Consider the following 25,106-nt stretch of genomic DNA (forward strand, 5'->3'; position numbering starts at 1 on the left):
TCTCAGCCTCAGTTTCTCTATATGAATTTAGTTGGACTCGATAGCCCCAAGGACCCTTCAAACTCTAAATCTATTATCCTAAGCACATACAAATAAGTATGATATAAAATAGAGTATAAGGGAGCCAAGAAGGGCTTTCCTAAAGAAAACTTTTAACTGGGAGATAAAGAAAGGTTGTCTAGATCATCTGGCCTCTGAGCCAGGCCTTGAAGGAAAGGGAGTCTACCATTCAGAGATAAGGAGCAAGTGCGTTCTAGGCACGCTACATGCTTTTCTGGACAAGGAGGTGGGAGATGGCAGGATGAAATGTAATAATGGCTAGTAATGTATTTCAGCTAAAAGGCAGACTTCCCAAAGAGCCAGCTGGGTGGCATAGTGAGTGCCAAGCCAAGTTAGGGAGACAAGTTCAAATTTGACTTCAGCCACTTCCCCTAGCAGTGTGATTTGGGGAAAGTTATTTAACCCTGTTTACCTCAATTTCCTCATCTGTAAAATGAGCCAGAGAAAACCCCAAATGGTGTCACAAAGAATGAACACGACTGAAATGACAGAATAACTATCTAAAGAGGACTATGTAGAAAGGTTGTCAAGTTAGGTTGGAATCAGGTTGTGAGGGGCATTAAGTGCCAGATATTTAATGCAACAGATATTTATGAAATATTTTCACCAAGGTACCATGCAGACAGTGGAGAAACAAAGACAAAAAGAGAGTTCTCCAACCTCAAGGAACTTAACTAAAGAGCTTGTATTTTTTCCTAAAGCAGAAGGGCTTTCCTTGATGCCTGTTGTTGTTAGTTTCCCTTCCAAATTGCTTTAAATCATTTTGTGTTCGTATTCTATTTGTAGAATACAAATTACCTTTAGAGTCTACATAATGTGTAATTCGTATAGAATTATGTTTGTATATTACGTATAATTTGTATATATATATTTGTATTTTGTAAGTGCAGAATTTGTCTCCAAGTGTGTGTTGTATATTTTGTATAAATGCATTAAGTTCTGTAACACAAAGTCATCATCCTATCTGTTGCTTCCCCAGCAGAATGTGAGCCTGAGAGCAGAGCCCGCTTTGTTTTGTTGCCAGTGAAGCCCCAGTGACGAGCAGAGAGTCCGTCCTTAATGAAATGCTTCTGTTCTGGCAAATGAATGGATGCTCTTGAGAAGGGGCCAGCAGGACGTGGGATTCAAAATCACTTTGGCAGCTCTGTGGCAGGCGGATTGGAAAGGGGGGCCTGAAGGTAGGGAGCCTCGGGAGAAGCCTTACTAGTCCAAGCAAGAAGTGAAAATGTAAACTGGGATGGGAAGGATGGTGGATACCAGCTCTAACCAATGGAACAGGGTCTCGACTTCTCCCTCCCCGGCTTCTTCAGGGTTTGCGCCCGGGTGGCCCCATAGGAACCGGGTGGGCAAATGCCTATGGAGACAGCTTGGCTCCTCAGGCCGGGAGGGAGCCCAAACTTCGAGGCATGGGCCAGACTTTCTAGGAAGCAGCCTGTACCCATTCAGCCGGCTACATCACTGATGACTATTGCACACATTTCGCAGGGCTGCTCCAGGAAGCTCTGGGGACACTGCCTTTATCTACCCACCTTACTGCCCCAACTTCCTTCCACTGTATGCCTGGATCAGCTGCCTGTGGTGATAGCCCTATCTCAAAAGTTCCTTCACGAGCATCACAGTTACCAAACTTCAGTGTCCTGAGGTCTCTCTGGCCTAGTTCCTAAAGAGAAGGCAGAGGCCCAGGGGAAGGCAGGTCTCCTTGGACCTCACAGTTGCATCACAGAGACAAAACTGTGGCTGAGGCCGGCCGCTTTCCATGGCTGTCTCTGGCCCAGGGAGGTATCTAGGAGGCTTCAGTACGGTCTGAGAGAAGTGGGGGATTCTGACTTTGCTACCCAGTGAGAACAGGCTTGGCCTTGACTCAACTGACAGGGATGAAAAAGCCTCCTTGCCGCTGCTTGGCTCAGAGGGTGTGGTAGGGCAGGCTACCCTGCCCCTTTTCCTCCCTCCTCCTCCTCCTATTTTTAACCGTTTCCCAGTTTTGGATCCAAGTATAACTACCCCACCTCCCCCCAAACACACCCACACACCCACGCATAAACCCCATGGCTGTTGGCAGGAAAGACAACTGCAACCACATCATTTGAGATTTTGGGGGAGGAAGAAGACCGAGGCTTTTGGTGTCTCAGACCTTAGGGGGCTGCTGAGGCCCGATCTCCACACAGGATGGGCGTGTGTGCTCCGCTCCTCCTCCCCTGGGCAGGATGGGCAATGGTCTCATGCCAGGTGAGATGTAGAGAGGCCTCAGAAGCACTGCAAACAGCTGGTGTGAGGGCGCCAGCAGCCCCTTATTCCCTCTCTTTTCCATGATGGATGGGCTCACCGTCATGCCACAGAAAAGCTAGGGTACTAGATGGGGAGCCGTTCAGTCCCTTCAGGGCCCCCGGCCCCTTTCTCTGCTTCAAGGACCGAATTTGGGGTTGGGGTGTCAGAAGGGAAGCTGGCTGCAGGAAAAGTCCTAGTCCACAGTTCTAATCCTACCAGTAACTTCAATTTGGCTAATATTTTTATTTCATTTTTTAATAAAACTTTTGGAATAAATTATATTGGCAAAGTTAAATGAAAAATATATTAATCTCTCTTCTCCCTCCACTGAAAGCCCAGGAATGTGAGTCCAGGTTCTTCCACAGCCCTGTCCTGCCCAGCCCTGTTGGGAGTCCCTGGAAGACTTGTCCAGGCAGAGGAGGGGAAGGGTGAGAGAAGGCAAAGATTCCCTTGCAAGGCTGTGCTAAGTGGCGGCCAGCTCCTCCTCATCACTCCAGTCAGGTGGGGCATCTGTCCCAAAGTAGCGGTCTCCGAAGTTCCCTGCAGAGGTCAGGACAGAATGCCGTGATGGGATATTCCCCAGCTTGTTCAGAGGCAAATGAGAGAGGTGACTCGGGACGGGCTAGAGTTGGCCGGGTTAGGATTAGAGCCAATGCCAACTGGGCCCACAACACTGAGCCTCTTGCTAAAACTGTCTAGGATTCCTGGGCCCCGGGATTTCTCTCAAGATCACCCTGTGTCAAGAGGATGGGAAGAGTCCCTGAGATTTCTGTTTGTCATCCACTGATACTAATGCCGACAGATTCCTAAGAGGCCCAGAGGGGAAAAGGGACTGACCTAAGTTAGAGCAGAGCTGGAACTAAAACCCAGGCCTGGTAACATTCGTTAGACGGGGCTCCTGCCACTACCCCATTCTGCCACCCCATCATCTGCATCCATAACTGTGACCACCAGAAACCTCACGAGGCCATGGGGGGTGGGATTAGAGGACGTTCCAAAAATCTAGCTGCTCCCTCACAACATGAGGAATAGTTTAGAGACCACGTTATGCCCGCCCAGCCCCACAAAAGCCATCTCTGGATTATGGACCGCTTGGCCTTCCTTCGTTGGAGGGACAACTGCACGTTGGGTCTATTTTTCTGCCTGAGCCTTTGAATCGGGGCGATTCCCTCACCGGAGAGGTGCTGGGGGGTTGAGGGGATCCAAGCTGGCTTGGCTCATGGGGGACTTTGGGCTGCTGAGGGAAGGGCACTCACCAATGCCAGGGATGATTCGGAAAAGGTCATTCACTTTCTTATCCACAGCTGTGGTGATGATCTTCACCCGGGGAAAGGCATAGGCCACAGAGTGAACACCCATCTCGGCCATCAGCAGCGAGAGCAGGAATATCTTGTCTTCCGGAACATCGTGATCCTGAGGGCAGAAGATGGTGTGGGGGGAAGAGAGGATGCCACAGAGAGCCAGAAAACTCGGCTCCACACCCTGACCGCCGCTGTGCGCCATCTGTGGGACCCTAAGCAAGTCCCCTCCTCTGGCCTCAGTCTCCTTCTCTGTCAAATCTGAAGCCAGAGCAGGTGATTTCTAAGGTCGGTTCTCACTCTAAATCCCCTGATCCTACAGCGGATCCCCCAGGCCCACTCTGCGCAGCTCCTGGACAGTCACCCCAATACACTTTGATGTCCCTCATTAGCTTTGGGTGCCCGGGCTTGTCCGTAGTGAGGCCGCCTAGGGGCAGGGATGCTCCCCCTCCCCACTGCCACCATTCCATCTCCCTTATTTACTCACTAACAAGACTCTCACGGCCATCATGGCAGCTGCACCCGTGGACACTGTGCAGTCCATCAGGATCACATGGTCCTGGCTGATGTCCTTGGGGAGCCGGAGGTAGTGCAGCTGTGGGGCAATGAGAGGAGGCCGGGGTGAGGGCGCGTGGGAGGGGGAGGTGCTGCCCTGGCCCCTGTAAAGTCCATCCCCATGCCCAGCACCGGTCTTATGCACTCCGCAGAAACCCCAGAGGGGCCCACCCTCCTCGACAATGTCCTCGTTCCAAATCTGGTTCTATCCCTACATTCCCAGCAATGGGGGGGGCCTCCCCAAGTCCTTACCTCTGGCTCGCCGGTGAGCTGGTTGGTCTGGATGAGAATGGTGCCAATTCGGACATCCTTGCACACAGCCCGCAGTGCTGGTTCCATGGTCTCCCCAGCCCTTAGGATGGACACCCCTGTGATCTGCCCCCATAGTGGAAGAAAGTAGGAAGTCTAGAGGGGTCGTTCAGTCCGAGAGCTCTACTCATATTCCAATAATCTATTTAGTTCTCTTCATGCCTTTTGCCAGGTTGGCAGTCATTAGGGTCATTCCTCCCCTGACCCCCAACATGAAGTCAGGCCATTCCTCTCACTTACCTGCTTCCCAGCATACGTTTTTCCTTCATAGTCCTGCCCCTGAGGTGTTTGGACTGTGCAGCCCTAGGCAAAAGGAGAAGGAGAGAGAAGGCATGAGTGGAAGCATAATCTGGCTGCCCAACAAGGACCTGAACTTTCCCATCTGGTTCAATTCCTCCTCCTTAGTGGTAAAGACATGTGAGTTGGCAGATAGTAGTTCCTTCAAAAGCACTAGAGATGTAACTTCCTTCCCATGGAAAATTAGCTCTTGCATCACTGCTACAGCCCAAGGGGGCCCTTAGCCGGTCCCCATTACTTGCCAAGGCATAGCCTCCTGGGTTTCTCCCATCAAACCAAAACCCTTCAGCACAGGTTTGTTTACTTTCCAATTCCTTTATTACAAAGATCAAAAATTGATTACAATTCTATATATAATTTTACAAAGTTCATGTGAGGGAGGAACATAGTGATGCTATTAATATGCAGGTCTCAAACATGCAGGCAATATAAGCAGTACTTATTAAACAAAGGGGCAATATGACAATTCAGGTAAACTGGCTTGCAAAAAGGAAGCTAGGCATACTCACTTGGAAGGGCAAGAAGGAGAGAGCATGCTCAATGAGAAGTCTCATTAACCGCTTTGAATAAAAGATGAACTCATCTCGACTGGTCTCTTTATCCCTGGAGAAGACATGGGCTAAGTTTAGGAAGGAGTGCAAGGGAGGGAAGAGAGGGCAGATGGCATCACCTCTCACTTATAGACAAGAGGGGATCTTACTCTTTATGCCAAGATAATGATATGGTAGGAAGTTAGTAAGTGTTGAATCTAACTATATCTTTAAAAAAGCCATTGAATATATTGTTGAGTTCCCAGACCGCTTCCACTTCCACTTCAGAGCTCTCTCTTCTAGAACCATTTCCTGGTGGTTGGCCCTTAAGTCTATCAGGATAATGTCCAGTTATCAGGCTGCTGAGGGGGAAGAGCCAAATTCTTCTGCAGGCAGGAAGGAAGCAGTCTTTCCCAGATTTAAGACAAGTAGTACAGTTAGGGCTGGTCTCTGGAGGACCTGTCTACTGGGTGGTCCCGGTCTCACCAGTGTCAGAGAATCTCAGAGCTGAAGGGACCTCGGGAGGCCATCCAACCCAACCTATCCTTTCCAGAGACAATTTCCCATTTCATTTCATATTACCCCCCCGACTTCTGTGGTCTCTATTCCAAAATGACCATGTCTGTCCTCTATGTTTCTGCATGACTTGCCTTCCATGTTTAGAAAGAATCCCTGCCACCTTTCCATCTAGTAGAAAAGATAGTTTCTTTCCAAGTATATCTGAAGGGCCAAGTCTTCACAGCAAGGCCTTTTCTTAATCCCCCCAGGCATTAGCACTCTTTCCCTTCTGAATGGACTCTGCATTACTTGGAACATGCTTGTTTATATACATAGTGTATCTCCCTGTCCTCAAGAGAATGTAAGTTCTTTGAGGGTAGGGACTGTTTCTATTTGTGTCTTTGTATCTTCAGTACTTAAACCAGGCCTTGTGACATATAAGGCATTAATATGTTTGTTGAACTGAAGCAAGACTCTGACAGTTAGTCACTGTCTGAAGATCTGAAAAGTGGATTCCACTTCAAGACAGATTCTAACTGTTCAGAAGTCTGTCATATCAAATTGAAATCTGCCTTTGAATATTTTAGAAGAAATATCCTGGAGGCAGAGGGACCCCAAACCAAAAAACTCTATGCCTATAAGCCAAACAATGAGACCTAAATTCACCCAAGCCAGGGGACCAGACTGGTTGAAAAGGGGAAAGCTCTAGAATAATGGCAGTGACACCTAATTCAACAAGTGCCAAGGGCCAGTGCTTACAGACCCTGGGCATCCTAGAAATGAAGACCCCATCATGATCAAAGAAAACTGCCCTCTTCCTCCTGCTGTCTGAAATAGGAATTATACCAGCTGTTCCAGATACCTGATGATGGTGTGCATCCCCCTCACTTGGGGGGTGCTCTTCAGCACACTAAGGGTCCTGGGAAGAGGGTGGCACTGGTGGGCTGAGGCCAATGCTGCCCTATAAATCAAGAGAAAAGCAATGGTCATGAAAGGCCCTCAAGGGAGAGGCAAAGCCACATTACCAACATTAGCCAAAAGGAAGGACAAGAGGGAAACTGTTGCCAAACTATCCACCCCAGCCACATGGCCTTGATTTGTCCTTCTAGGTGATACAGCAAAGGCGGTAAGGTTGCACAGTGTGTGGATTTAATACACAGGAAAGCTGACTCTTGTAAGCCAAGCATCTAGTAGGCCTTCCCTGACACCCAAATTATTCCATTAAAACAATCTAAGACCTCTGGTCCCTCCAGTTGGAACCAAATCATCTGGAGACTTGACTTAACCAGGTCTAACTCAAATTAGAAACTATGAGCATGCTCCTTTGGAGGCAGGGGTGAGGCATGCCTCTCAGCTGGAAACCGAGGGGCCTCAGAACTATAGCTTTAGATGATAACAGAGTCTAAACAAGTCTCCTAACTTCACTATAGACCAAAACGGGGCCGCTACATTTTGATACAAGCTGTGTTCATTAAAGGTTAAATCCAAGGCAAATACATCCTAAAACCTTCCAAAGCAGACTTTGTCTTTCAAAAAGTATTGAAGGCATTGCCTTTTCAAATCAGCACAGGAGCTTATTGTGCTGGCATTTTACCTCTATTGGGCTTCCATGAGCCAACTCCTTTCTCTGCAACTCTATGGGAAGGGAAGGCCAAGTACTCACCAGGTACAATAAGTAGGGCCCCAGCTACTGGCTACAAGTTGGGAGCATCATTGGGGGTAAGGAGTTGGGGGTGAGGTTAATGAACACACAAGCCAATCATAAAGCAGCAGATAATTAGGCAAGAAGCAAGGAAGGGAGATAGTAGGAATATCCAACTTGGACATACCAGCCTCCACCTTCTTGGCCAAGCAGATGCAAATAACAATAGCACTCAGTACTTGATAATGAATCCTATCTGGCAGGCAGTACTCTAAGGTGTTCTGGCTATCTCACCATGTTGTGGGCGATCTTTGACTTTTATGTGACTAATCCATGTGATTTAAAGGAAGCTCTTTCCTGAGCCTTGCCCAAACACAGGCATGTCTATATATCTACTTTCTAAGTGAGGAAGCCCCATGAGGAGGGGAAGGTGACAGTGAATCAGCTACTAAGTCTGGAAATAATTCCTCTTTGTAGCCCAAAGGCAGGGGAGCTGTTACAGGGGCAGGCAGGAAAAATGGTCAAATGGTAATTATTTAGTAGTAATGCATGATGAGAAGTAGGGGATGGGGAACAAGAGATAAACTTGTACCACAAAGTCCAGGAAACAGCCTGCTTTCAGTGGTATATTCTCACATTCTCAGCTATGCTGGATAGGTCCAGATGACGAGGCTGGTCGCCTCTAACAGTGTAATGCCAACTAGAAGGCCTGTAAGAGCTTTAATCTCCTGGGATTTTAATTGTGAAATAGAGAGAACACCTCAGTGGGCCAGGAAGTAAGCTGAACCTGGTTGGTGAGGGAGAATTGTAGTAGCTTTCTTTGCCCACTCTGACCCACCCTTCTTCCCACCCAAGAAGCAGAATTCTTCAACACTCTCCTGCTTCTGAATTGCACAGAAATTAATCATAAGCTTTTAAGTCCTAGCTTCTTGAAAAAAGTTACTTTGATTTAGTCCAGAAGTTTCCTGTTTCAAATGGACCAAAATGGCAAGAGATTGGGACTGGAAAAGGCAAAGAAAGTTCAATTTCTGGTCACTCCTCAAGAAGACAAGCACCTCATTCCATTAAAAAAAAAGAATAGCAAATGACAAAAAACAAGAACCACTTCCCCCCCGCCCCACCAAAAAAAAACTGTTCAGTGGAGGTTAGTGACCTTTCTAGGCTGTCACAGGCAGATATCATCACCACAACCTAGGACCAAACAAGCATGATTTAGGGATATTTATGGCTTAAAAATACAAATCAGTCTTGTGCCTATGATTCTAAAAACATTAGGGATGATTTTGTTGTTGTTGTTCAATTTATCATCTAATTACTTATTTGGAATCAAATTCTATGGTGTCTGGACATAATTTTTCTTGGGAATGAGTCACCATTCACCCCCCTCTTAGGGATAGAATGGAAGGAGGAAGAATCCAAACAAGAGAGAATCTCTGCTTCAGCAGGCACCAGGGAGATGGTAATGGTAGGTCTGTCAGAGCTGTCCTAACTCCACTTAATCAGAGAACAGACCTTTCTTTCTCTTTTCCCAGAGGGTAGAGAGTTCATTCTTTTTCCAATAACCAGATTGCTTCTGTATTCTCCAGAAAGGGCTAGATCTAAGCACTCCTCATAGATAATGCAGGGGCTCCCCCAGTTCTAATCTGTGGCCTGTCTGAATCCAAGTTCTCCCACTGTTCCATGCTCGGATGGAAGAGTTAAAACTGCAGGCTGGGGCAGAGCTTGCAAACCCCGTGTGCTGCTTATGGAATTCCACAGGAACAATGGCAATGGAGATATGGAAGCAATCAGCAACAGTCCTATCTGGCTCTGGCTGAGATCCTGGGTGGTTTGCCTGCTTGATGTCCTAAAAAAAGATCCTGGAGAGGGTGCTGCAGGCTATGCCTGGGGACGTGCCCTCCGTGCCCTACTGTGGGCCCTGTGCCCATGCATAAGCACACGCACACACGAAACCCCACATGCAAATGAGCCCAGTCAAGGAGAGAGGAAGGTGGCCCCAACTACCAAGCTAACACAATTAGTATCAGAATCAAAAGAGTGCAACTTTTTCCTCACATATCCCAGCGTAGCTTCCTCTGCTCACCAGATCGAAGATTATGTTCAGGGAAGGAACAAGGCAGGAAGCACATGGGGTTCATTTTTTAAAAAACAACAACAACAATAAGAGAACAAAAAGAAGAAAGCTATTTAGTTAGGGCTTTGAGGGTCACTCTCAATAAGGGTTCACACTGCTAGTCACAGGACCCGGTTCCATCACAGAGGATCCTAGACACAGCCTTGCGATGGTTTTATCTGAACAGCCTTTGTCTGCTTCCTTGATGCCACAGAATCCAGGGACCTTCCAAATACCACACCTGCTTGGCTAGGGGTCCCAACCTAAGCCAAATGTCTGATCCCTGACAAGGGTTGATCCCAGAGGCTTGTTTGCCTGGAGTTAGCTTCCATGTGGTACTGATTGACAATGGAGGCCAGGGGAGAGTAAGGAGAATCTTTAGTCACCAGGCATGTGTCCACCTGAGCAGTCAGCAGCTGCAGACCATTCCACCCATCCCAAGCCTCAAAGATTGGACCACTTCTAAGCCACTGTTTCCCAGTCAGTGTGCTGATGCATGGCAAAGTGGCTCCAGATGTACCAAAATCCTAGATTCCTCTGGGACTCTTGGCTACATTTTAACAAGAAGGTAGAAGGAGGGAATCGTCATAGAGGAGGGCAGGTATATGTGTGTATATATATATTTGGAGAGATGCTCCTATAGACCACAAGGTTGGGGCTGTAGTATACTGATAAACAAGATGGCCACACAGAGGAAGAGAGAGTGGAGCACTTTCCTAGTACTTTCTTAGAAACTGAAGAGAGGCTAGGAAATTCTGCAGAATGGACCATGAGTCCTCTGTTCTTGCAGACTGTCCATTGATGGCCCACTCTGTTGACGTGTCTGTAAGGGGCCCTCGAAGGAACTTCTCCCAAGCACAGTAATCTTGCTTCCTGTGTCTGAAGAAGGTACTTGGGGCTTCCTGCCACCACTTCCTGGTGGCTGACCAATGAATGGAAAATTCAGCAGGCTGTTCTCAGGCACACTCTAAAGGTTGAAACTTTTGGAAACTATTTTCATTTTTTTCTTTGCTAAACAAAAACTTCAAAAGGAAACAAAGAACAAATTTTTAAAAATCTGAGAGGTGACCAATTCTCAGAAAGTGCCTCGCAAAGGCATCATGCAGTTTTACAGGAAGCAGACAAGAGGCAAAGAGCTAAGCAGAAGCAACAAAGACTCCACACAGAGGCATTTCAAATACATAGTGGGCTTTTATGGATGACATATCCATCATTAAACCAAACCATCAGTGTAGATTTCAGTATCTAAAACATGGCTCCTCCCCATGAAGCATGATGTTTTAGACTGAAAATTTGAAGACCATGAGTTCTAATACTATTGCAACACTAACTCCTATTATCAATGCACTTTCTGGGACTAAAATAAATTCTTAAATTTAATCATGAAGGTATAGGTTAATACAGATGTCTTAGAACACACCTTTCATAAGTAATAGACTTTGCTGCTGTAAACTGTGGGCTCCCATAATCTAATTCCAAGCTAATTTCAAGCTTTGAATTCTAAATGGATTCCAAAATCTCAAAGCTTTTTTCAGTTGTGTTTTCTAGTAAAACTACCTGAGAATCCCTCATGAACACCCTGAGGTGAACAATCCTAATGATTCTGAAATGGTAACAATTTCTTCCTACTTACAATGGTGTTTTTTGGGAAAACAAGTGACCCTGAAGGCTAGGCCTATGAGAAGAGCTGCCCCTCTGTGCTTTGTTTGTTTCAACAATAATCAACCCAAGTTTTTCTATATATTTTGTTATTGTTGTTGCTTAAATACAAAGTGTAAAGATTAATTAATTTAGTTAAGGTCACTAATAAGATTTTCTCCAAGAGGCCTATGAGAGAGACTTCACAGACAGCTAAGGGGCCAGCTCCATAGTACATGTATAGGGAGGTCAGATCTTTCTCTGAGACTTTCAGGGACTCTACTGCCCAACAGACTTCGCTCTCTGGGAGATGGCTGAATTTTTAGGGTCAGCTAAGAAGGGGATGGTAGGGATACAGATATCTGTTTAATCCCCATGTGACTACTCTTCCCTTGTGTGTTATTTAGAATTTCTGGGGCTCCATTTAGACTAGGAGCAGACAGTCCTAATCGAGAGAGTCTATCACATAAGTGGAGAAGGATTTCCAGGCCAATAACTTGTTTTAACCTCAAGCAACTTTCGCCACAAAAAAGGAATTGCCAAGAAATTCACTATTTTTCCTTCCATATTGAAAAAAATTACATTTACTCTTTAAAATGTCTCACTTCTAAAATCATGCATTAACCATCAAAGCTTTGCCATTAGGCAGCCAAAATTTCCTAAAAAGGCAACAACCCAAAGCCCCTGAAATCTCATGTTCAAAATGTTGACGAACAAAATGTATTCTCTGTCAATGTAACAAGATCTAGATGGGGAAAATCCCAATTTGCCATTTTTTTTTTTTAATTTCCACAACTGAATTTTTAGAAAATGGAAAGGGGCATATTCTTAGTACTGATTATAAGACAAAAGGTAGGGGTTTAAAAAGAAAAGAAAAAAATGTAATAAAACTTTTGGGAGACAGCTAGTGTGGCATCCATGTTTCCACTAGGTGGCTTAGTGAATTGAGAGCCAGGCCCAGAAACTGGAGGTCCTGTGTTCTAATCTGGCCTCAGATACTTCCTAGCTGGGTGACCCTGGGCAAGTTACTTAACCTCCATTGCCTAGCCCTTACTGCTCTTTTGCCTTGTAACTAATACATAGCTATTGATTCTAAGACAGAAGGTAAGGGGTTAAAAATAAAATAAAGACCACCTCTTTGGCAGGGAATGATCTTGTGTTCCATCTCCCAAAGGATTAAATACAGTTATTGTCCACATGTGTAAAGAAAAAAATAAAGCTGTTTGCCTCTTTGAAAAGGCGGAGAGAGACCTCTTGTCCAGATTGAGCTTTCAGAGGCTGGGTGCCATGTCAAAAAGAGCAACAGTGGGGAAGCAAGGTGCAATAGATTCTAGCCTTGCTCAGTCAATGGCTCACTAGGCAACCATGAACAAATATCTTTCCCTTCCTGAGCTACCATTTCTTCCTTTGTAAATTCAGATGCCTGGCCTAGATGCTTGGTGAAATCCCTTTTGGTTTGGAGATTCTCATTCTGATCATTCAATGATTCTATCAAAAAGTAAAACCAATAGGGACACTCTAGTTTATTTAGAGATATATGCTCAATTACATTAACCTTCCCTCATAGCTCAAACCAGGTATTGGAAATGCCTCACTTGTTGCAAACAGGACAACATTAAAATTCTTACCTGACGCTGAGTTCACGCTGTGGCAGCAACACAGAAAGACAAAATGCAATTAGGGTTACACATTATTAATAGCCACAGAGGCATTATTTTGCTTTTCAACGACAGAGAAAAACACAACTGAATCTCACATGTAATCCTCATTATATCACTCCTATAACTTTTCCCAGTTTTGAAGGTTTGAGCTTTCTTGGTCCATACAGCAAGCATGTGGCTAAAGCAGAATGGAACTTGAGGGATATGGGAACATCAGGCCAGCCTGAGGGGAAGGGAAAGGTCAGCCACTGGCTTGGTCGAGATCTTTTCTGCTCCTGGGTCACTCTGTGAGTAGCCTGTGCATCCGGACCTCCCAAGTCCAGCTTCTCCCTCCCTTTCACCTGTCTTCTGAAGTGACAACAGGATTCAGGCTAGGAGGTGATTGGTTTCTCTAGAGACAGTGAGAGGTCTAATACTATGTCCTGCAACTGCCAGTGGAAGGCTGAGCTGAGAGGCTAGAGAATCTGCAGGGCTGCCTCCTCACAACCCAGTCAACCCTGGACGCAAGGAGGGGCCAATTCTACTAAGGCAAAGCACCACTCATTATTGAGCACATTCACGGCTGAGGGTGGGATCTCTGGTGGCTGGAACAGCTAGCCAAAAGGGCAGCTCCAAAAATGTTTGTGGACTGACTGAACAATAGCCTCAAGGCTGAAAGAAATGCATCAAAAAGTATGAAGAAATTTAGTAAAATCAAAGTAGTCACTCCTGAATAGCCTAGTTGCAGTTTGTTTATAAAACTCTGAAATAACTACTTGGAATTCTCTAAATTTAATGTTAAATTTTACTGATCTGACACTCAAAATCTGGGATAATTCAGGCAGGTGAAGAGGAGACAGGAATGAGGGTCTGTATGTGGTGGAGGTTTTCATCAAAATGAATCCCTCAAAGAGGTCAATAACCTTTTCAACAGATTTTAGAACATGAGAGACACCCACCAAGACTAAAATTTAAGTGAAGCCTGATTACAAACAAAAAAAGGATGGACTAGATGGACACGGGAGACCTTGGAGGCAATGTGATACAGTGGAAAGAGTTCTGGACTTTATTTGGGAGACCAAAGAGACCTCTGTTCCAGGCCTGCCTCTGACATTTACTAGTTGTGTGACCATGAACACAACATCATATAAATCACAATACTTATCTTACAGGGATGTTGTGAGGATCAAATGAGATAATGCATGTAAACAGCTTAGCCAACCTTAAAATGCTATATGTATATGTCAGTGATTATGATAATGATTTGCTATGACATTTGGGATTATTAAAGGTCTTGACAGCTTTAGGGCTCTGAGAACAGCCCTTTAGTCACTGTTTTCTGATCATCTCATCAGAGTGATAAGGCATTTGTGTGCCAGGATGCAGGTATAATCAGAAATGGTTATATTACCATATATTAGACACAACATAGTTTCAGAAGGTTCACAAAGTGTTCTAATACAACAAAAAGTTAATAACCCTCCCAAAATACCTCCCATTCATTTTTTTCTTAATAACCCATACCTTCTATTTTAGTATCAATTCTAAGACAGAAGAGCAGCAACAGTTAGGCAATTTGAGTTAGATGACTTGACTAGGGTCACACGGCTAGGAAGTGTCTGAGGTCATATTTGAACCCAGATCCTTCTGACTCCAGGCCTAGTGCTCTATCCACTGTGCTACCTAGCTGCCCCTCTCCAATTCATCTTTTTTTTTTTTTTTACTTAAAAAACTTTAATTAACCATTCATTCTTGAAAGAAAAAAAATTAGGGTTTTCCTTGAATAATCATTTTCTTAACATAAAATAATATAAATAAGTCAATTCTAAGAGATGTTATATTCTCAATTTATAAAGATACAGAGTCACTCTCTGCTACCTCTGAGAGACATAAATCCCCATGACCAGAGAATGCCAATGAGCACCTAACATGCCAAGGACAAGGACCAATGAGTATGAAAAAGCAATGATGCTAAAGTTTTTTGGAATGTTTATCTATCCTTTTAGGATGTAGGCAGCAACAATGTACCTTGATAACATGAATGATAGTGATGGCACATATGGAGAAGAGTTGGGGGAGAATTGGGAAAAACCTAGCTCTGCCCTTGTGCATCCTGCAGAATGGAGGAAAAAGGTACAACACTGTCTGGTTTCTCTCAAGCTAAGGGAAGCGAAGGAGACAGCTCTGGGGCTGGGGAAAAGAATCTGCCATCACCCTCACATGGGTCTGAGACAATGAATGAGGCAGTTTGAAATTGCCAAGGCCCGAGCCTGTTTTGAACTGAGAGCCTTCTTTTGGCCCCTATGGCTTTCTCAGAGCTTACCTCTTCCAGCTGGCTGTGGACATGCTGAACAATCAGATCAATGGCCACGGTATTTCCACTCCCTTTGGGGACAAGAGGAAAAAAAAAGGCGCTCTTGGTTAGAGTATTTTAAACACGAAGAAGAGAAATCGGATCTTTCCAGAGGAAAACTTTAATTACTTCCTCTACCCACCCTTTCACCACTCATTTCACATCTGCTGCTGAAATGACTGTAAGAAATAATTTCTTTTGGGATAGGAGAAAGTAACAGGCGGAAATTATTCTGGTGTAATAATTATAAAAACTCAAAAAGCTCCACTGGCAATTAATCAGGGATTTCTATTGCTCTGGCTGCTGTATGAAAAGGCATTGCCTCAGGTAAATTCTACTTAAAAGAGAGCAAAAGCTCCCTGATCTCTCATCCATTCTCCTATTCCTTACCTATATAAAGTGACTGGAAATAAAATAACAACTTTTTTCCTGTATGACTCCCTGAAGGATCAAAGCAGCCAGTAGAGGCCAGACCACTGAATAGTTCCACTGAGAAGAGGTATGCAAACCCTGGTTTCTAGTTCAAGGAAAAACTAGTGGCTATCCATCTCAATTTTCTGTTTTCTACTTTAAGAGCAAACAATGTGATAACCCACAGGGATCTGAAGGAAACATCCTTTAGAAAAGGACTGGAGTGTTTTCATACACAGAGGCAGAAAGACAATGGAGAATACAGACACCTACCATTCAGCTAATCAATAAAAAAAATTAACCTCTAAACAACAATCATTCATTGGAAGATACTTTGAACAGAGAGTCCAAATAAAAGGCCAAGGAGGAGAGGGGATGAGTGAACAGTTCCCAGAGGGTCCAGAGATAGGAATGAGATAGGTCCTGGAATCTGGGGCTACTGTAATACCCGAGACCAGCGATGGACAAACTACAGCCCATGGGCCAGATGTGGTCCCCTGTGTTATTTGGAATTTGGGGGGTTCCATTGAGAGGTATTTGGGGTTCATTTGAGCCTTAAAATATTTGGATATATGACAAACTTCCTGTGGATGATTAGGGGACTTGGAAACTACATTTTCCATGATTCAATGGGTTTCTGGTTTTTGATGTGATTTGATATGAGCTAACGTAAGGCGTAGCTTAAATTGGGAGGTCGAGCTTGAGACTGCCTCTTTGGTACATAGGAGTGGTGAGAAAAGGTAATGACTAATGCTGGGGGATTTGAAATAGATTTAGCAGGCGCGTGGCCATTTCTTTATTTTACCAACATGGCCCTAATTAAAATATTACTTCTCCTTTTACTCTCAGTCTATATTATTTTTAATTATTACACCCCTGAAATGTTCTCTCCAGCTGCACAACATTATTCCTAATCTGACAAATACAATGAATAGGATACAATACTACGAAACTTCGAAAGAGTTGCCTTAGAAACAGACTGACAGATGAGCATTTCCTTTCCTTTGGCCCCTGTAGCACTCCAGGTATACATTAATTGTGATATTATTTTAAGAAATGCTCAAAAAACTTAACTCTTATACTGCTAATGATTGATCTCTGTAATCTTGTGTCAAATTGAACATTAACCTGAACACCAGAAGTGGCCATAGGTCATGATAATAACTTTACTTTCTCCCCAGCCCTTGGGGAGTGCCAGGGATATTCTAACTTCTCTCTTTTCCAGGGAAGAGCAAAGCTGCTTCAGCCACACTCTGCCTGGCTCTTGCATTCGCTCACCTCGAGGAACTACAATGTCTGCAAGACGCATGGTAGGCTGGATGTACTGGTCAAAGGCTGGCTTGACAAACTTGTTGTATTGTTTGATGACCCCCTCGATGTCTCGGCCTCTCTCACTGATATCTCTTCGAAGTCGTCGCACCAGACGGATGTCCGAGTCTGTGTCCACAAAGATCTTCATATCTAAGAGCTGAAACATAAGATTAGATGAAGTGGCATTTTTTTTCTAAGGGACAGCTCAGTGGGTGATACAGGAAAGATAACCTCACAGGTGCTGAGTTTAGAAAGCCTAGAAGAAGTCACCCCAGGAAGAGGACAGGGGTGCCCCAAAGCTTCATTTCCCTCGCACTTCACACTCTCCATCTGGGAGTCACACCTCCGACTATGGGGGAATTTTCCTTTTACTTTCCTACACCACATTAGTGCTACAGCCTGAATGCAGGTCCTTAGAAAAGCTTCTTTACAAGTCAACTCATCAAAATCCTTCTGGCTTGCCTCTGACTGTCATAACAATCATACAGAAGATGTTGGCCACTTTCCATGAAGCCTCATGCTTTGCTCAAGCTTTCCATGGAAAGCTCTCAGTGAACACTCCTTACCCTCTGCAGGTAGCAATGCCCAGCAACAGGCAGTAAGTCCCTCTAAAACCCTTGGCTACTTGACCCTGGGGAAGATGCAACCTCCATGTTTTCCAGAATAATGCCCACCTCACACTTACCTCCAAGAGCTGCTTGTCTGCAAATGCCATGATTCCCTCAAAAATGATCACATTGGCTCCATACAGGGTTTTCTGCAAGATAATCACAAACCTGTCAGGGAACTCTGACAGTTACAGGAAGAGATTTAAAAAAAAGAAAAAGAACACCACTGCCAGCACTCAAGCTGAACATCCTCAATCACCAAGTTCAGTGGAAAGGCCACCAATCAAGATTCTAGTTAAGTCCATACAACTAACGGCTATCTAAGCCATTCCCTTCTGGGACCCTGAAACCAACTGGGAGCCAGACTTACCAGAGAGGTTTTAGTGAATCCGGCTATGGCTGATATTCTTGAAAAAAAAAAAAGTTCCCAAGATAACAAGATTCATTTGGCTGCAGTGAAGTGGTTCTCAAGAAGAATGGTATGAGGGGAAGGAATATGCTGCTTTCTGCCCAGAATAAGAAAGAAAGCCGAATGTGTAATAGAACCAGGGAGTAGGGGCTAGAGAGAAGAACTAAGAACTGGAAATCATATTAACTGCTTCTTTGGCATGTTGATAGCATAAACCCTCCTGCCAGTAGAGAAAAATGGTCTTGCTTGGTCATGATCTCCAAGAGGAGGATCCAGCTCTCCTTCTAGGAATTCCAAAGTATGCCTGCCTGTTTCATTCCAGCTCTTCGACAAGGTGATCAACATCACTTCTTAGTGTCTTTACCTATCTTTTTTTGTTTGTTTGTTTTAAGGTGATAGGGGTTAAGTGATTTATCCAGGTGTCGCCACACAGCTAGAAAGTGTCTATGGCCAGATTTGAACCTAGGACCTCCTGTCTCTAGGCCTGGCTCTCAATCCACTGACCCAACTTGCTACCCCCATCTATCTATTCTTCAGAAGGATCCTTCCTATTCTTGCTCTTGAATTCTAGATCCAGGGTCCAAGACTTTGACCCCTTCCTCAGGATTCCTGATCATAATTCATGGAATCTCAGTCAAACCAGTTAGGTGTCTGACACAAACACCATTCCAGGAATTAGCCTGATCTTGAGCCTTGCCTCAGGTCTACTTCCTGTTCTCTAAAGTCTTTAACGGAGTCTGAGTTGGAAGGTGCTGCAGAGGGCTATTCTGTATAACTTGTCCCTGAACAGGAGTTTTCTGTAATCCCCATCTAGTCTCCACTTGAAAACTTCCAGTGAGAAAGAACCTACCATGTCCCAAGGCAATCCATTCTATCCCCACTGCCACCTTGGACAGCTACCCCTGACAGGAAGTTCTCTCTTACATTAAGATTAAATCTGCCTTTCAATCTGTGTCTAACCAGGAATTTCCCCTATAGCATCTCTGCCTTTTGGAGATCATGAAGCTGAGGCTTAAGGATACATGGGGAATATCTCCCTCTCGCACAAAGACAGAATTTTATCTCAGAAAAATAGGACTGGCTGGTTTTCTAACAAGAATGTATATCCTTAATCTAAAGCCCTGCTAATGTCCCAGGCAGAATCAGAAATAGAAATAACCAGTAAAGTCTTCCAGATAGACCTTTAGCCTAAGATACTCATGTGGAATCTACTGGTATTTTGGGATTTTTTTTTTATTGTTTCACTGCAGAAGGTAGAGAGGGGTGCCCAGAGGTCACTGAGTAACAATGAGGGGAGCTGGGAGAGAAGTGAGGAGGGGCCTCAAGGAGGGAAACTCAACAACTCATTTCAACATACTTGATTTCCACCCCCACCCCACCCCCCTTCCTTAATGCAGAGCACAGGATTTCAGACAAGCCAGAAAGGGCTGCATAAAGGTCAAGCGTGTAAATTGGTCTGAGAAATCCTGGCAGCAGACTTTGGCCCCTAATGCCGACCATACCCAGTCCTTTTTCCGGCTGTGTGTGGTAAAGTCATAGATGGGGATCTTCACACTCTTCCCCTGCTTCAGTTTCTTGAGGGTACAAATGATGAGGTCAAAATCGAAGGCATCAGGGTGGTCAAAATTGAAGTCATTGTTGGCTGCCTGTTCTTGTTGCTGCTTGGTAAGCACCTGTCACAGAGAAGGCCTGGAATAAAGAACTGAGTCAAGAGGATCAACCTGTGCCCTCAGCACACTCAAATGACCTCCTTCAAGAGAGGAACCAGGGGCAGCTGGGTAGCTCAGTGGAGTGAGAGTCAGGCCTAGAGACGGGAGGTCCTAGGTTCAAACCTGGCCTCAGCCACTTCCCAGCTGTGTGACCCTGGGCAAGTCACTTGACCCCCATTGCCCACCCTTACCACTCTTCCACCTATGAGACAATACACCGAAAAGTATAAGGGTTTAGAAAGAAAAAAAAAAAAAGAGAGAGAGAGAGGAACCAGATACTTTGAAAGAAAACCTTTACTTAGGGTTTTTGATGAGGAAGAGGAAAAAGGCATGTGAAGGCCTTTACATCATAGATTGATTACTAATAACAGTAGCACTTACCAGGTGCCAGGCACTGTATGAAGTGCTTTACAATTATTACCTCATTTGATCCTCACAATAACCCTGGAAGATGGGTGTTGTTATTATCCCTATTTTACTGATGAGGAAACTGAGACAAAGAAAGGTGAGGTGACTTGCCCAAAGTCACACAACTAGTATTTAAGGTAGGATTTAAATTCAGGCTTTCCTGATGCCAGGTACAACACTTTATTGCAATGTATCAACTAGATGCCCTTCTTTCTAATGAAAACTTGGGCAATAAGCCCAGGACCTCCCAAGAACAACATCTTCTATTAGCTGTTTACTTGGTTAGTGCCAGGCAGGGGGAGAGCTAGGCATCATCAACTCCTGGGCCTGCCAGGAAGCAAAAAAGGAGCCTGGGCCAGTGCCCATCATTCCTGAGAGGGCAGGCAGTGTAGGACTGATATATTCAGCCTGCTGTTTGTACTCTCCAGCACTGAGAAGCCCATTTGTTTCTCCTGGGCAGAGATAGATCTCTCCCAACATACCAGGCTGAGGGCACATGCTTGTCTAACAATTATATTTGGTTAAAATGGCCACCTGACTGCTCACAACACCCAACTACTGCTATGTGTGTGCCATGTGAAGATACGCGCACATGAGTATGAGCATAAGGCAAAGTGACACTAAGAACCTAGCTGTCTAGAATAGGGCAGAGTAGAGGGGGCCTGAGCTTGTAAGAAATCAAAAGGGTAGTGAGGGAAATTACAAAGCTGACCACTTATAGAGCTGCAACTGACTTGGAATGGACAGTATTCAGCAGAAATACAAATTAAATAACAGAAAGGGAAGTGCTCAGAAAAAACAAGCACAAAATACAATATATTGTGATTTCCTTTTTCCTTCTTGAACCTCTCTCCTATCCACTGCCTCCACATATTTTTTGCCAGTGATATTACCTGATCTCTTTAGGTCCCAAACACATCAGGCTGTTCTTCTCTCTCTAAAAAACCAAGGGCCTCACCTCTTCAAGTGTCTTAGGTGCAAATCACAAACTCCGCTGTGTCTATGATTCCTTACTAAGAAATCAATTAATCAACTCTAGCCTATTTAATGGCGTTATACACGACTCACCTTGTAGAAGGAATCCATGGACAGCAGAACCACCCAAGGGACATCCAAAGCTTCAATAATCATTCTGGCCACTGTGGTTTTCCCAGAGGCACTACCTCCACCCAGGCCTGTCAGAGAGGAGTGAGTGTTAAGGAAAGCTCTATGTCATTAACTGACTCTTCACCCTTTTTAGTTCTAATGGTCATCACTAAATCACACAGCTCTTCACCTACCTATGGAAGACCAGACATAATTCCATTCTATTACCCTTAAGAAAAAGGCCCCCGAACATAAAGCAAGTCTAAGACCTTAGCCCAGCAGGAATGAAACAAGGTTCCTATATCATGTAGGCTTTGAAACCTGAGAGCAAAAAGTCAGATGAACAGAGAAACATGAATTAGGACTGGATATATTTTCAATAAGCACAGTGCCTTAATTCTGAACAGACTCACTCATGGGAAGCTCTTAGCATTTGGGGGTTAACCAAACAGATGGTCTTCTGCTGAAGACCTGATAGTGATCCTTACATGAAAAACAGATAAGAACCTAGGGCCACAAAATATTTCAGTTCCAGGCTGTGACAACTTGGCTAGAGGAAAGTCCACTTTATGTCTGCCAAAAGCACTTGAGACTTACCAATGACAAAAGCTTCCTTTGACTGTGTCCCATGTTCATTGTACCAGGGAGGCCGCCCAGCTGTGTAAATTGTTCTTTTGCTGGTCCTCAATAGGGGTGGCTCTGATTTACATTGGCTAGTGGTTCTTTTCCGGGGTGATCGGCCTGTGCCCACAGGAGGAAGAAGTCTGTCTAGAGATTCAGCACTGCTGTTATCAAGGAAAAAAAATATAGGAGAATTTAGATGAAGAATCACTGCAAAGAACTAGGAGGCAATTCCCTTTCCAGTCTGATACTTTATAAAAGTTCCTAAGAAACACAGAGGTCAATTTCCTATTCTTATTCAATCTGATTTCATTTGGCATTTCTCTAACACTCAAAGATACTTAAGATCTTTATTAACCATTCTTCCTGTCTACAACTTTATTTAATAGGCAAGTCTTGATAAATTCACTTCCTAGGTAAAGAATCTGAGCCATAAAGAATTTCAGATTTGCCCATAATCACACAGAATGAGAAATGAAGGTCCCTGGCTTAGTTAGAAACACAAGAACAAGTACAACTGTGTTTGAGAACTAAAGAGATTAGGCAATAACTTAGAAACATAGATTTAAAGATAAGAGGCGCCTCAGCCCAACTCTCTCATTTTATAGATGAGGTCACTGAGGCCTGGAGAGATTTTCCCAGGTCTACACTAAGTCTAATACTCTTCCCACTGTGCTAAACTGATTCCTAGAAAGATATTCAGTGACTAGTGGTAGAGATAGAATCAGAAATAGAAGGAGAAATCACATTGCATAAGACTTTTCAGTTTTTCCAAAGGGTTTCCTCATACTCATTCTTTTGACATAGTGGAAAGAATAATGCATTAAGACAAAGGAGAAATGAGTTCTAGTCCCTCTTTTCACTACCTGGTTAGTGGTGTGATCTCTTGGGTTAATCACTTAAATTCTCTAGACTTTAGTTTTCTCATCTATAAAATGAGGCTAATGCTTTGCCAGCTTGAAAGAAGGAGATTGGATGTCTCTCTTGAGGTCCCTTCTAGGTATATGAAAACAGGCATCTAGCAAGGATTTCTCTGGCCTTGATCTTAGCAGCTGCCTTGCCTTCTGTTAGCTACTGGACAACATGCAATGTGATGACCACGACAGAAAATACAATTAAGAAAATGATGGCAGTGGTGACAGAAGCCTCTTTGTCCAAGCCAAGCTATCACCACTATTTTCATGAGTGGGGACACTTCTTTCCAACTGCTTATGAAGAGAGCAGCCTGGGTTCTGAACCACCAAAAGGAAAAGGAAGTAGCAAAAGTCCTTGCTTATGGACAAGTCAGAATCTAGCTCTAACCTTCTGAACTTGCCGGAGAGGCACAGCTGCAAGACAGAGGAATAAAAGGATCAGCGATTCAGCCTGAACTTGAGTAACAAACACCAACTCTGGTTTCCTCCCTCCCTCCTTGCAGACCTGGATGGAATGTAAGCATATCCATTGGGCACACCACTCTGAACAGAGCAACATCCCATTGACAAAGGACTCTTATAAAGATAAGGTGAGATTGGTTCTATTTGAAGTTCTCTTCAGGAATCTGAAGGGTTCTCCTGTCTCTCTCCCTGCCCTCTCCCTCAGGACTTTGCTCATCATCTTAGTTGCTTACAGCTGGAATTAGGGCTTTGAATTTTTCCTTTATTCCCCCTGGGAAGTTGTCTGTTTAACTTCTTCTTATATTTCATTTAGAGACATAGAATAGCTTTATACTGAGCTGCTAAGGATTCATCTTTGAGTAGTAAATGGCAGGTAACATAGGAAAGCAGTTCTTCTCCAGGCAAAGCAGACAGGGCTCTGACCTCAGAGCTAGGAGATGACAGACATACTGGGATTTTGAAGGACTACTTGTTCAGTAGAGCCCTGGGGGCAGCCTAAGTTGCTCTAATTTTGAAATGCCAATGTTCCCAGGGGCACCCACAGAGAGCAGAAGAATAATGAGGCTGAGGGAGACATAGTGGGCTAGGGTGGGATTCTGGGTTTCTTAAAAATTGGCGAGTAAAAACACAGGTCTTATTATCCACCTTAAATACATCAGGAGGTATATTTAAGAGCCAAGACAGAGAATCTAGATTCCAAATCTAGGCAGTATATAAAAAAAAATCAATCAATAATATCTGATGAGAAAAGTCCTCTGACTTTTCTCTTAAGAGAAAAACAAAAACAGAACGACTCATCCTATCAAGGAGAGAATGGATGAGCAAAATCAGAACAATTAGCCAATATATTTTGCTCTGTTCGACCTCTTGTGCCTCTGAGGCAGCAATTAACTAACAAGAGGCATTCCCAAAGGAGAGCTGACATCAGTAGTGAGGCTGGGGCACAAACAAAAATGTTCTGATGCAAAGATGATTGAAGAAGAGTAGATGTTTTGTAACCAAAAGCAGGCTTGTTGACTTCACTATTTTCTAAACACAAGGAGAGGAAAAAAAATAATATTTCTTCCCCAGATAGAGGAAGGGGAAGGGAAGGAGAAACCCAGGATAGAGGTGAGTTCAGTACCTTGCAATACTGATCATTGCCTTACTTGTGGCACTTGTAGTGGGAAAGTAATCATCTTAGTCTTGGAAACTATTAGACATTGTCATAGACCATGACTCTCCTGGATACAGAATCACTGAATCTCATATAAAGACAGGATTTCAAAATCCATCTTATACAAATCCACACCTGAGCAAGAATTCTCTCTACAACACACTAGAGAGATGGTCATTCAACTTTGGCTTGAAGACTACAAATGAAAGAGAATCCATTATCTCCCAAGACAGCTGATTCCACTTTTGGATAACTCTAATTGTTAGAAAGATTGTTCCTTGCCCAGACCCTACTTTTGCCTCTTCATGGCTTCCATCTATTGTTCCTAATTCTGCCCTCTGTGACCCAAACTTCTACCACTTGACAGTCCTTCAAATAGATGGAAACATATCCTATCTAAATTTTCTTTTTTAAATCCTACCTTCTATCTTAGAATGAATATGACGTATTGGTTCTAAGGCAGAAGAGCAGTAAGGCCTAAGCAATGGAGGTTAAGTGACTTGCCCAGGGTCACAAAACCAGGAAGTATCTGAGGCCGGATTTGAACCCAGGACCTCCTAACTCCATGCCTGGCTCTTTTATCCACTGAGCCACATAGCCACAACCCTACATAAGTCTTCTAATAAAAGGAATAAAAACATCTTAAACCTATGAACTACACAGTGCTGTACACAGAATAGGTCTATAAGCAATCAATGTTTAATTTGAATTTGTTGAACCCTTTCCAGATATGAGGATAGATGACTTCATTCACCCTGAGAATTTTCTCAGCTTGTTAAGAGTACCAGAAATTAACCTTTTCATTTCAAAATT

The 25,106-nt window shown here is 44.1% G+C and overlaps 1 protein-coding gene across 8 annotated transcripts in view; it reads right to left on the minus strand.

The window, feature by feature from the left end:
• Positions 1-2,584: 2,584 nt before the first annotated feature.
• The window catches only part of UCKL1 (uridine-cytidine kinase 1 like 1), a 36,371-nt gene continuing 13,849 nt past the window's right edge, over positions 2,585-25,106 (minus strand). For 3 of the 8 annotated variants that reach the window (XM_044663894.1, XM_044663892.1, XM_044663896.1), the window contains exons 2-15: positions 21,738-21,925; positions 21,123-21,229; positions 19,440-19,610; positions 17,606-17,677; positions 16,888-17,077; positions 15,169-15,230; positions 9,510-9,529; positions 6,675-6,773; positions 5,294-5,387; positions 4,728-4,790; positions 4,431-4,553; positions 4,111-4,218; positions 3,582-3,738; positions 2,585-2,865 (exon numbers count right to left, since the gene is read on the minus strand). In XM_044663894.1, the coding sequence (XP_044519829.1) occupies positions 2,789-2,865; positions 3,582-3,738; positions 4,111-4,218; positions 4,431-4,553; positions 4,728-4,790; positions 5,294-5,387; positions 6,675-6,773; positions 9,510-9,529; positions 15,169-15,230; positions 16,888-17,077; positions 17,606-17,677; positions 19,440-19,610; positions 21,123-21,229; positions 21,738-21,925 (1,531 nt within the window). In that variant the 3' untranslated portion in view covers positions 2,585-2,788. Of the gene's footprint in view, positions 2,866-3,581; positions 3,739-4,110; positions 4,219-4,430; positions 4,554-4,727; positions 4,791-5,293; positions 5,388-6,674; positions 6,774-9,509; positions 9,530-12,833; positions 12,851-15,168; positions 15,231-16,887; positions 17,078-17,605; positions 17,678-19,439; positions 19,611-21,122; positions 21,230-21,737; positions 21,932-25,106 lie in introns of all 8 variants that reach the window. The other 5 variants (XM_044663895.1, XM_044663898.1, XM_044663893.1 and 2 more) reach the window with 3 other exon arrangements.

This window comes from Gracilinanus agilis, chromosome 2 (genome assembly GCF_016433145.1).
Source record: "Gracilinanus agilis isolate LMUSP501 chromosome 2, AgileGrace, whole genome shotgun sequence".
Classification (NCBI taxonomy): domain Eukaryota; kingdom Metazoa; phylum Chordata; class Mammalia; order Didelphimorphia; family Didelphidae; genus Gracilinanus; species Gracilinanus agilis.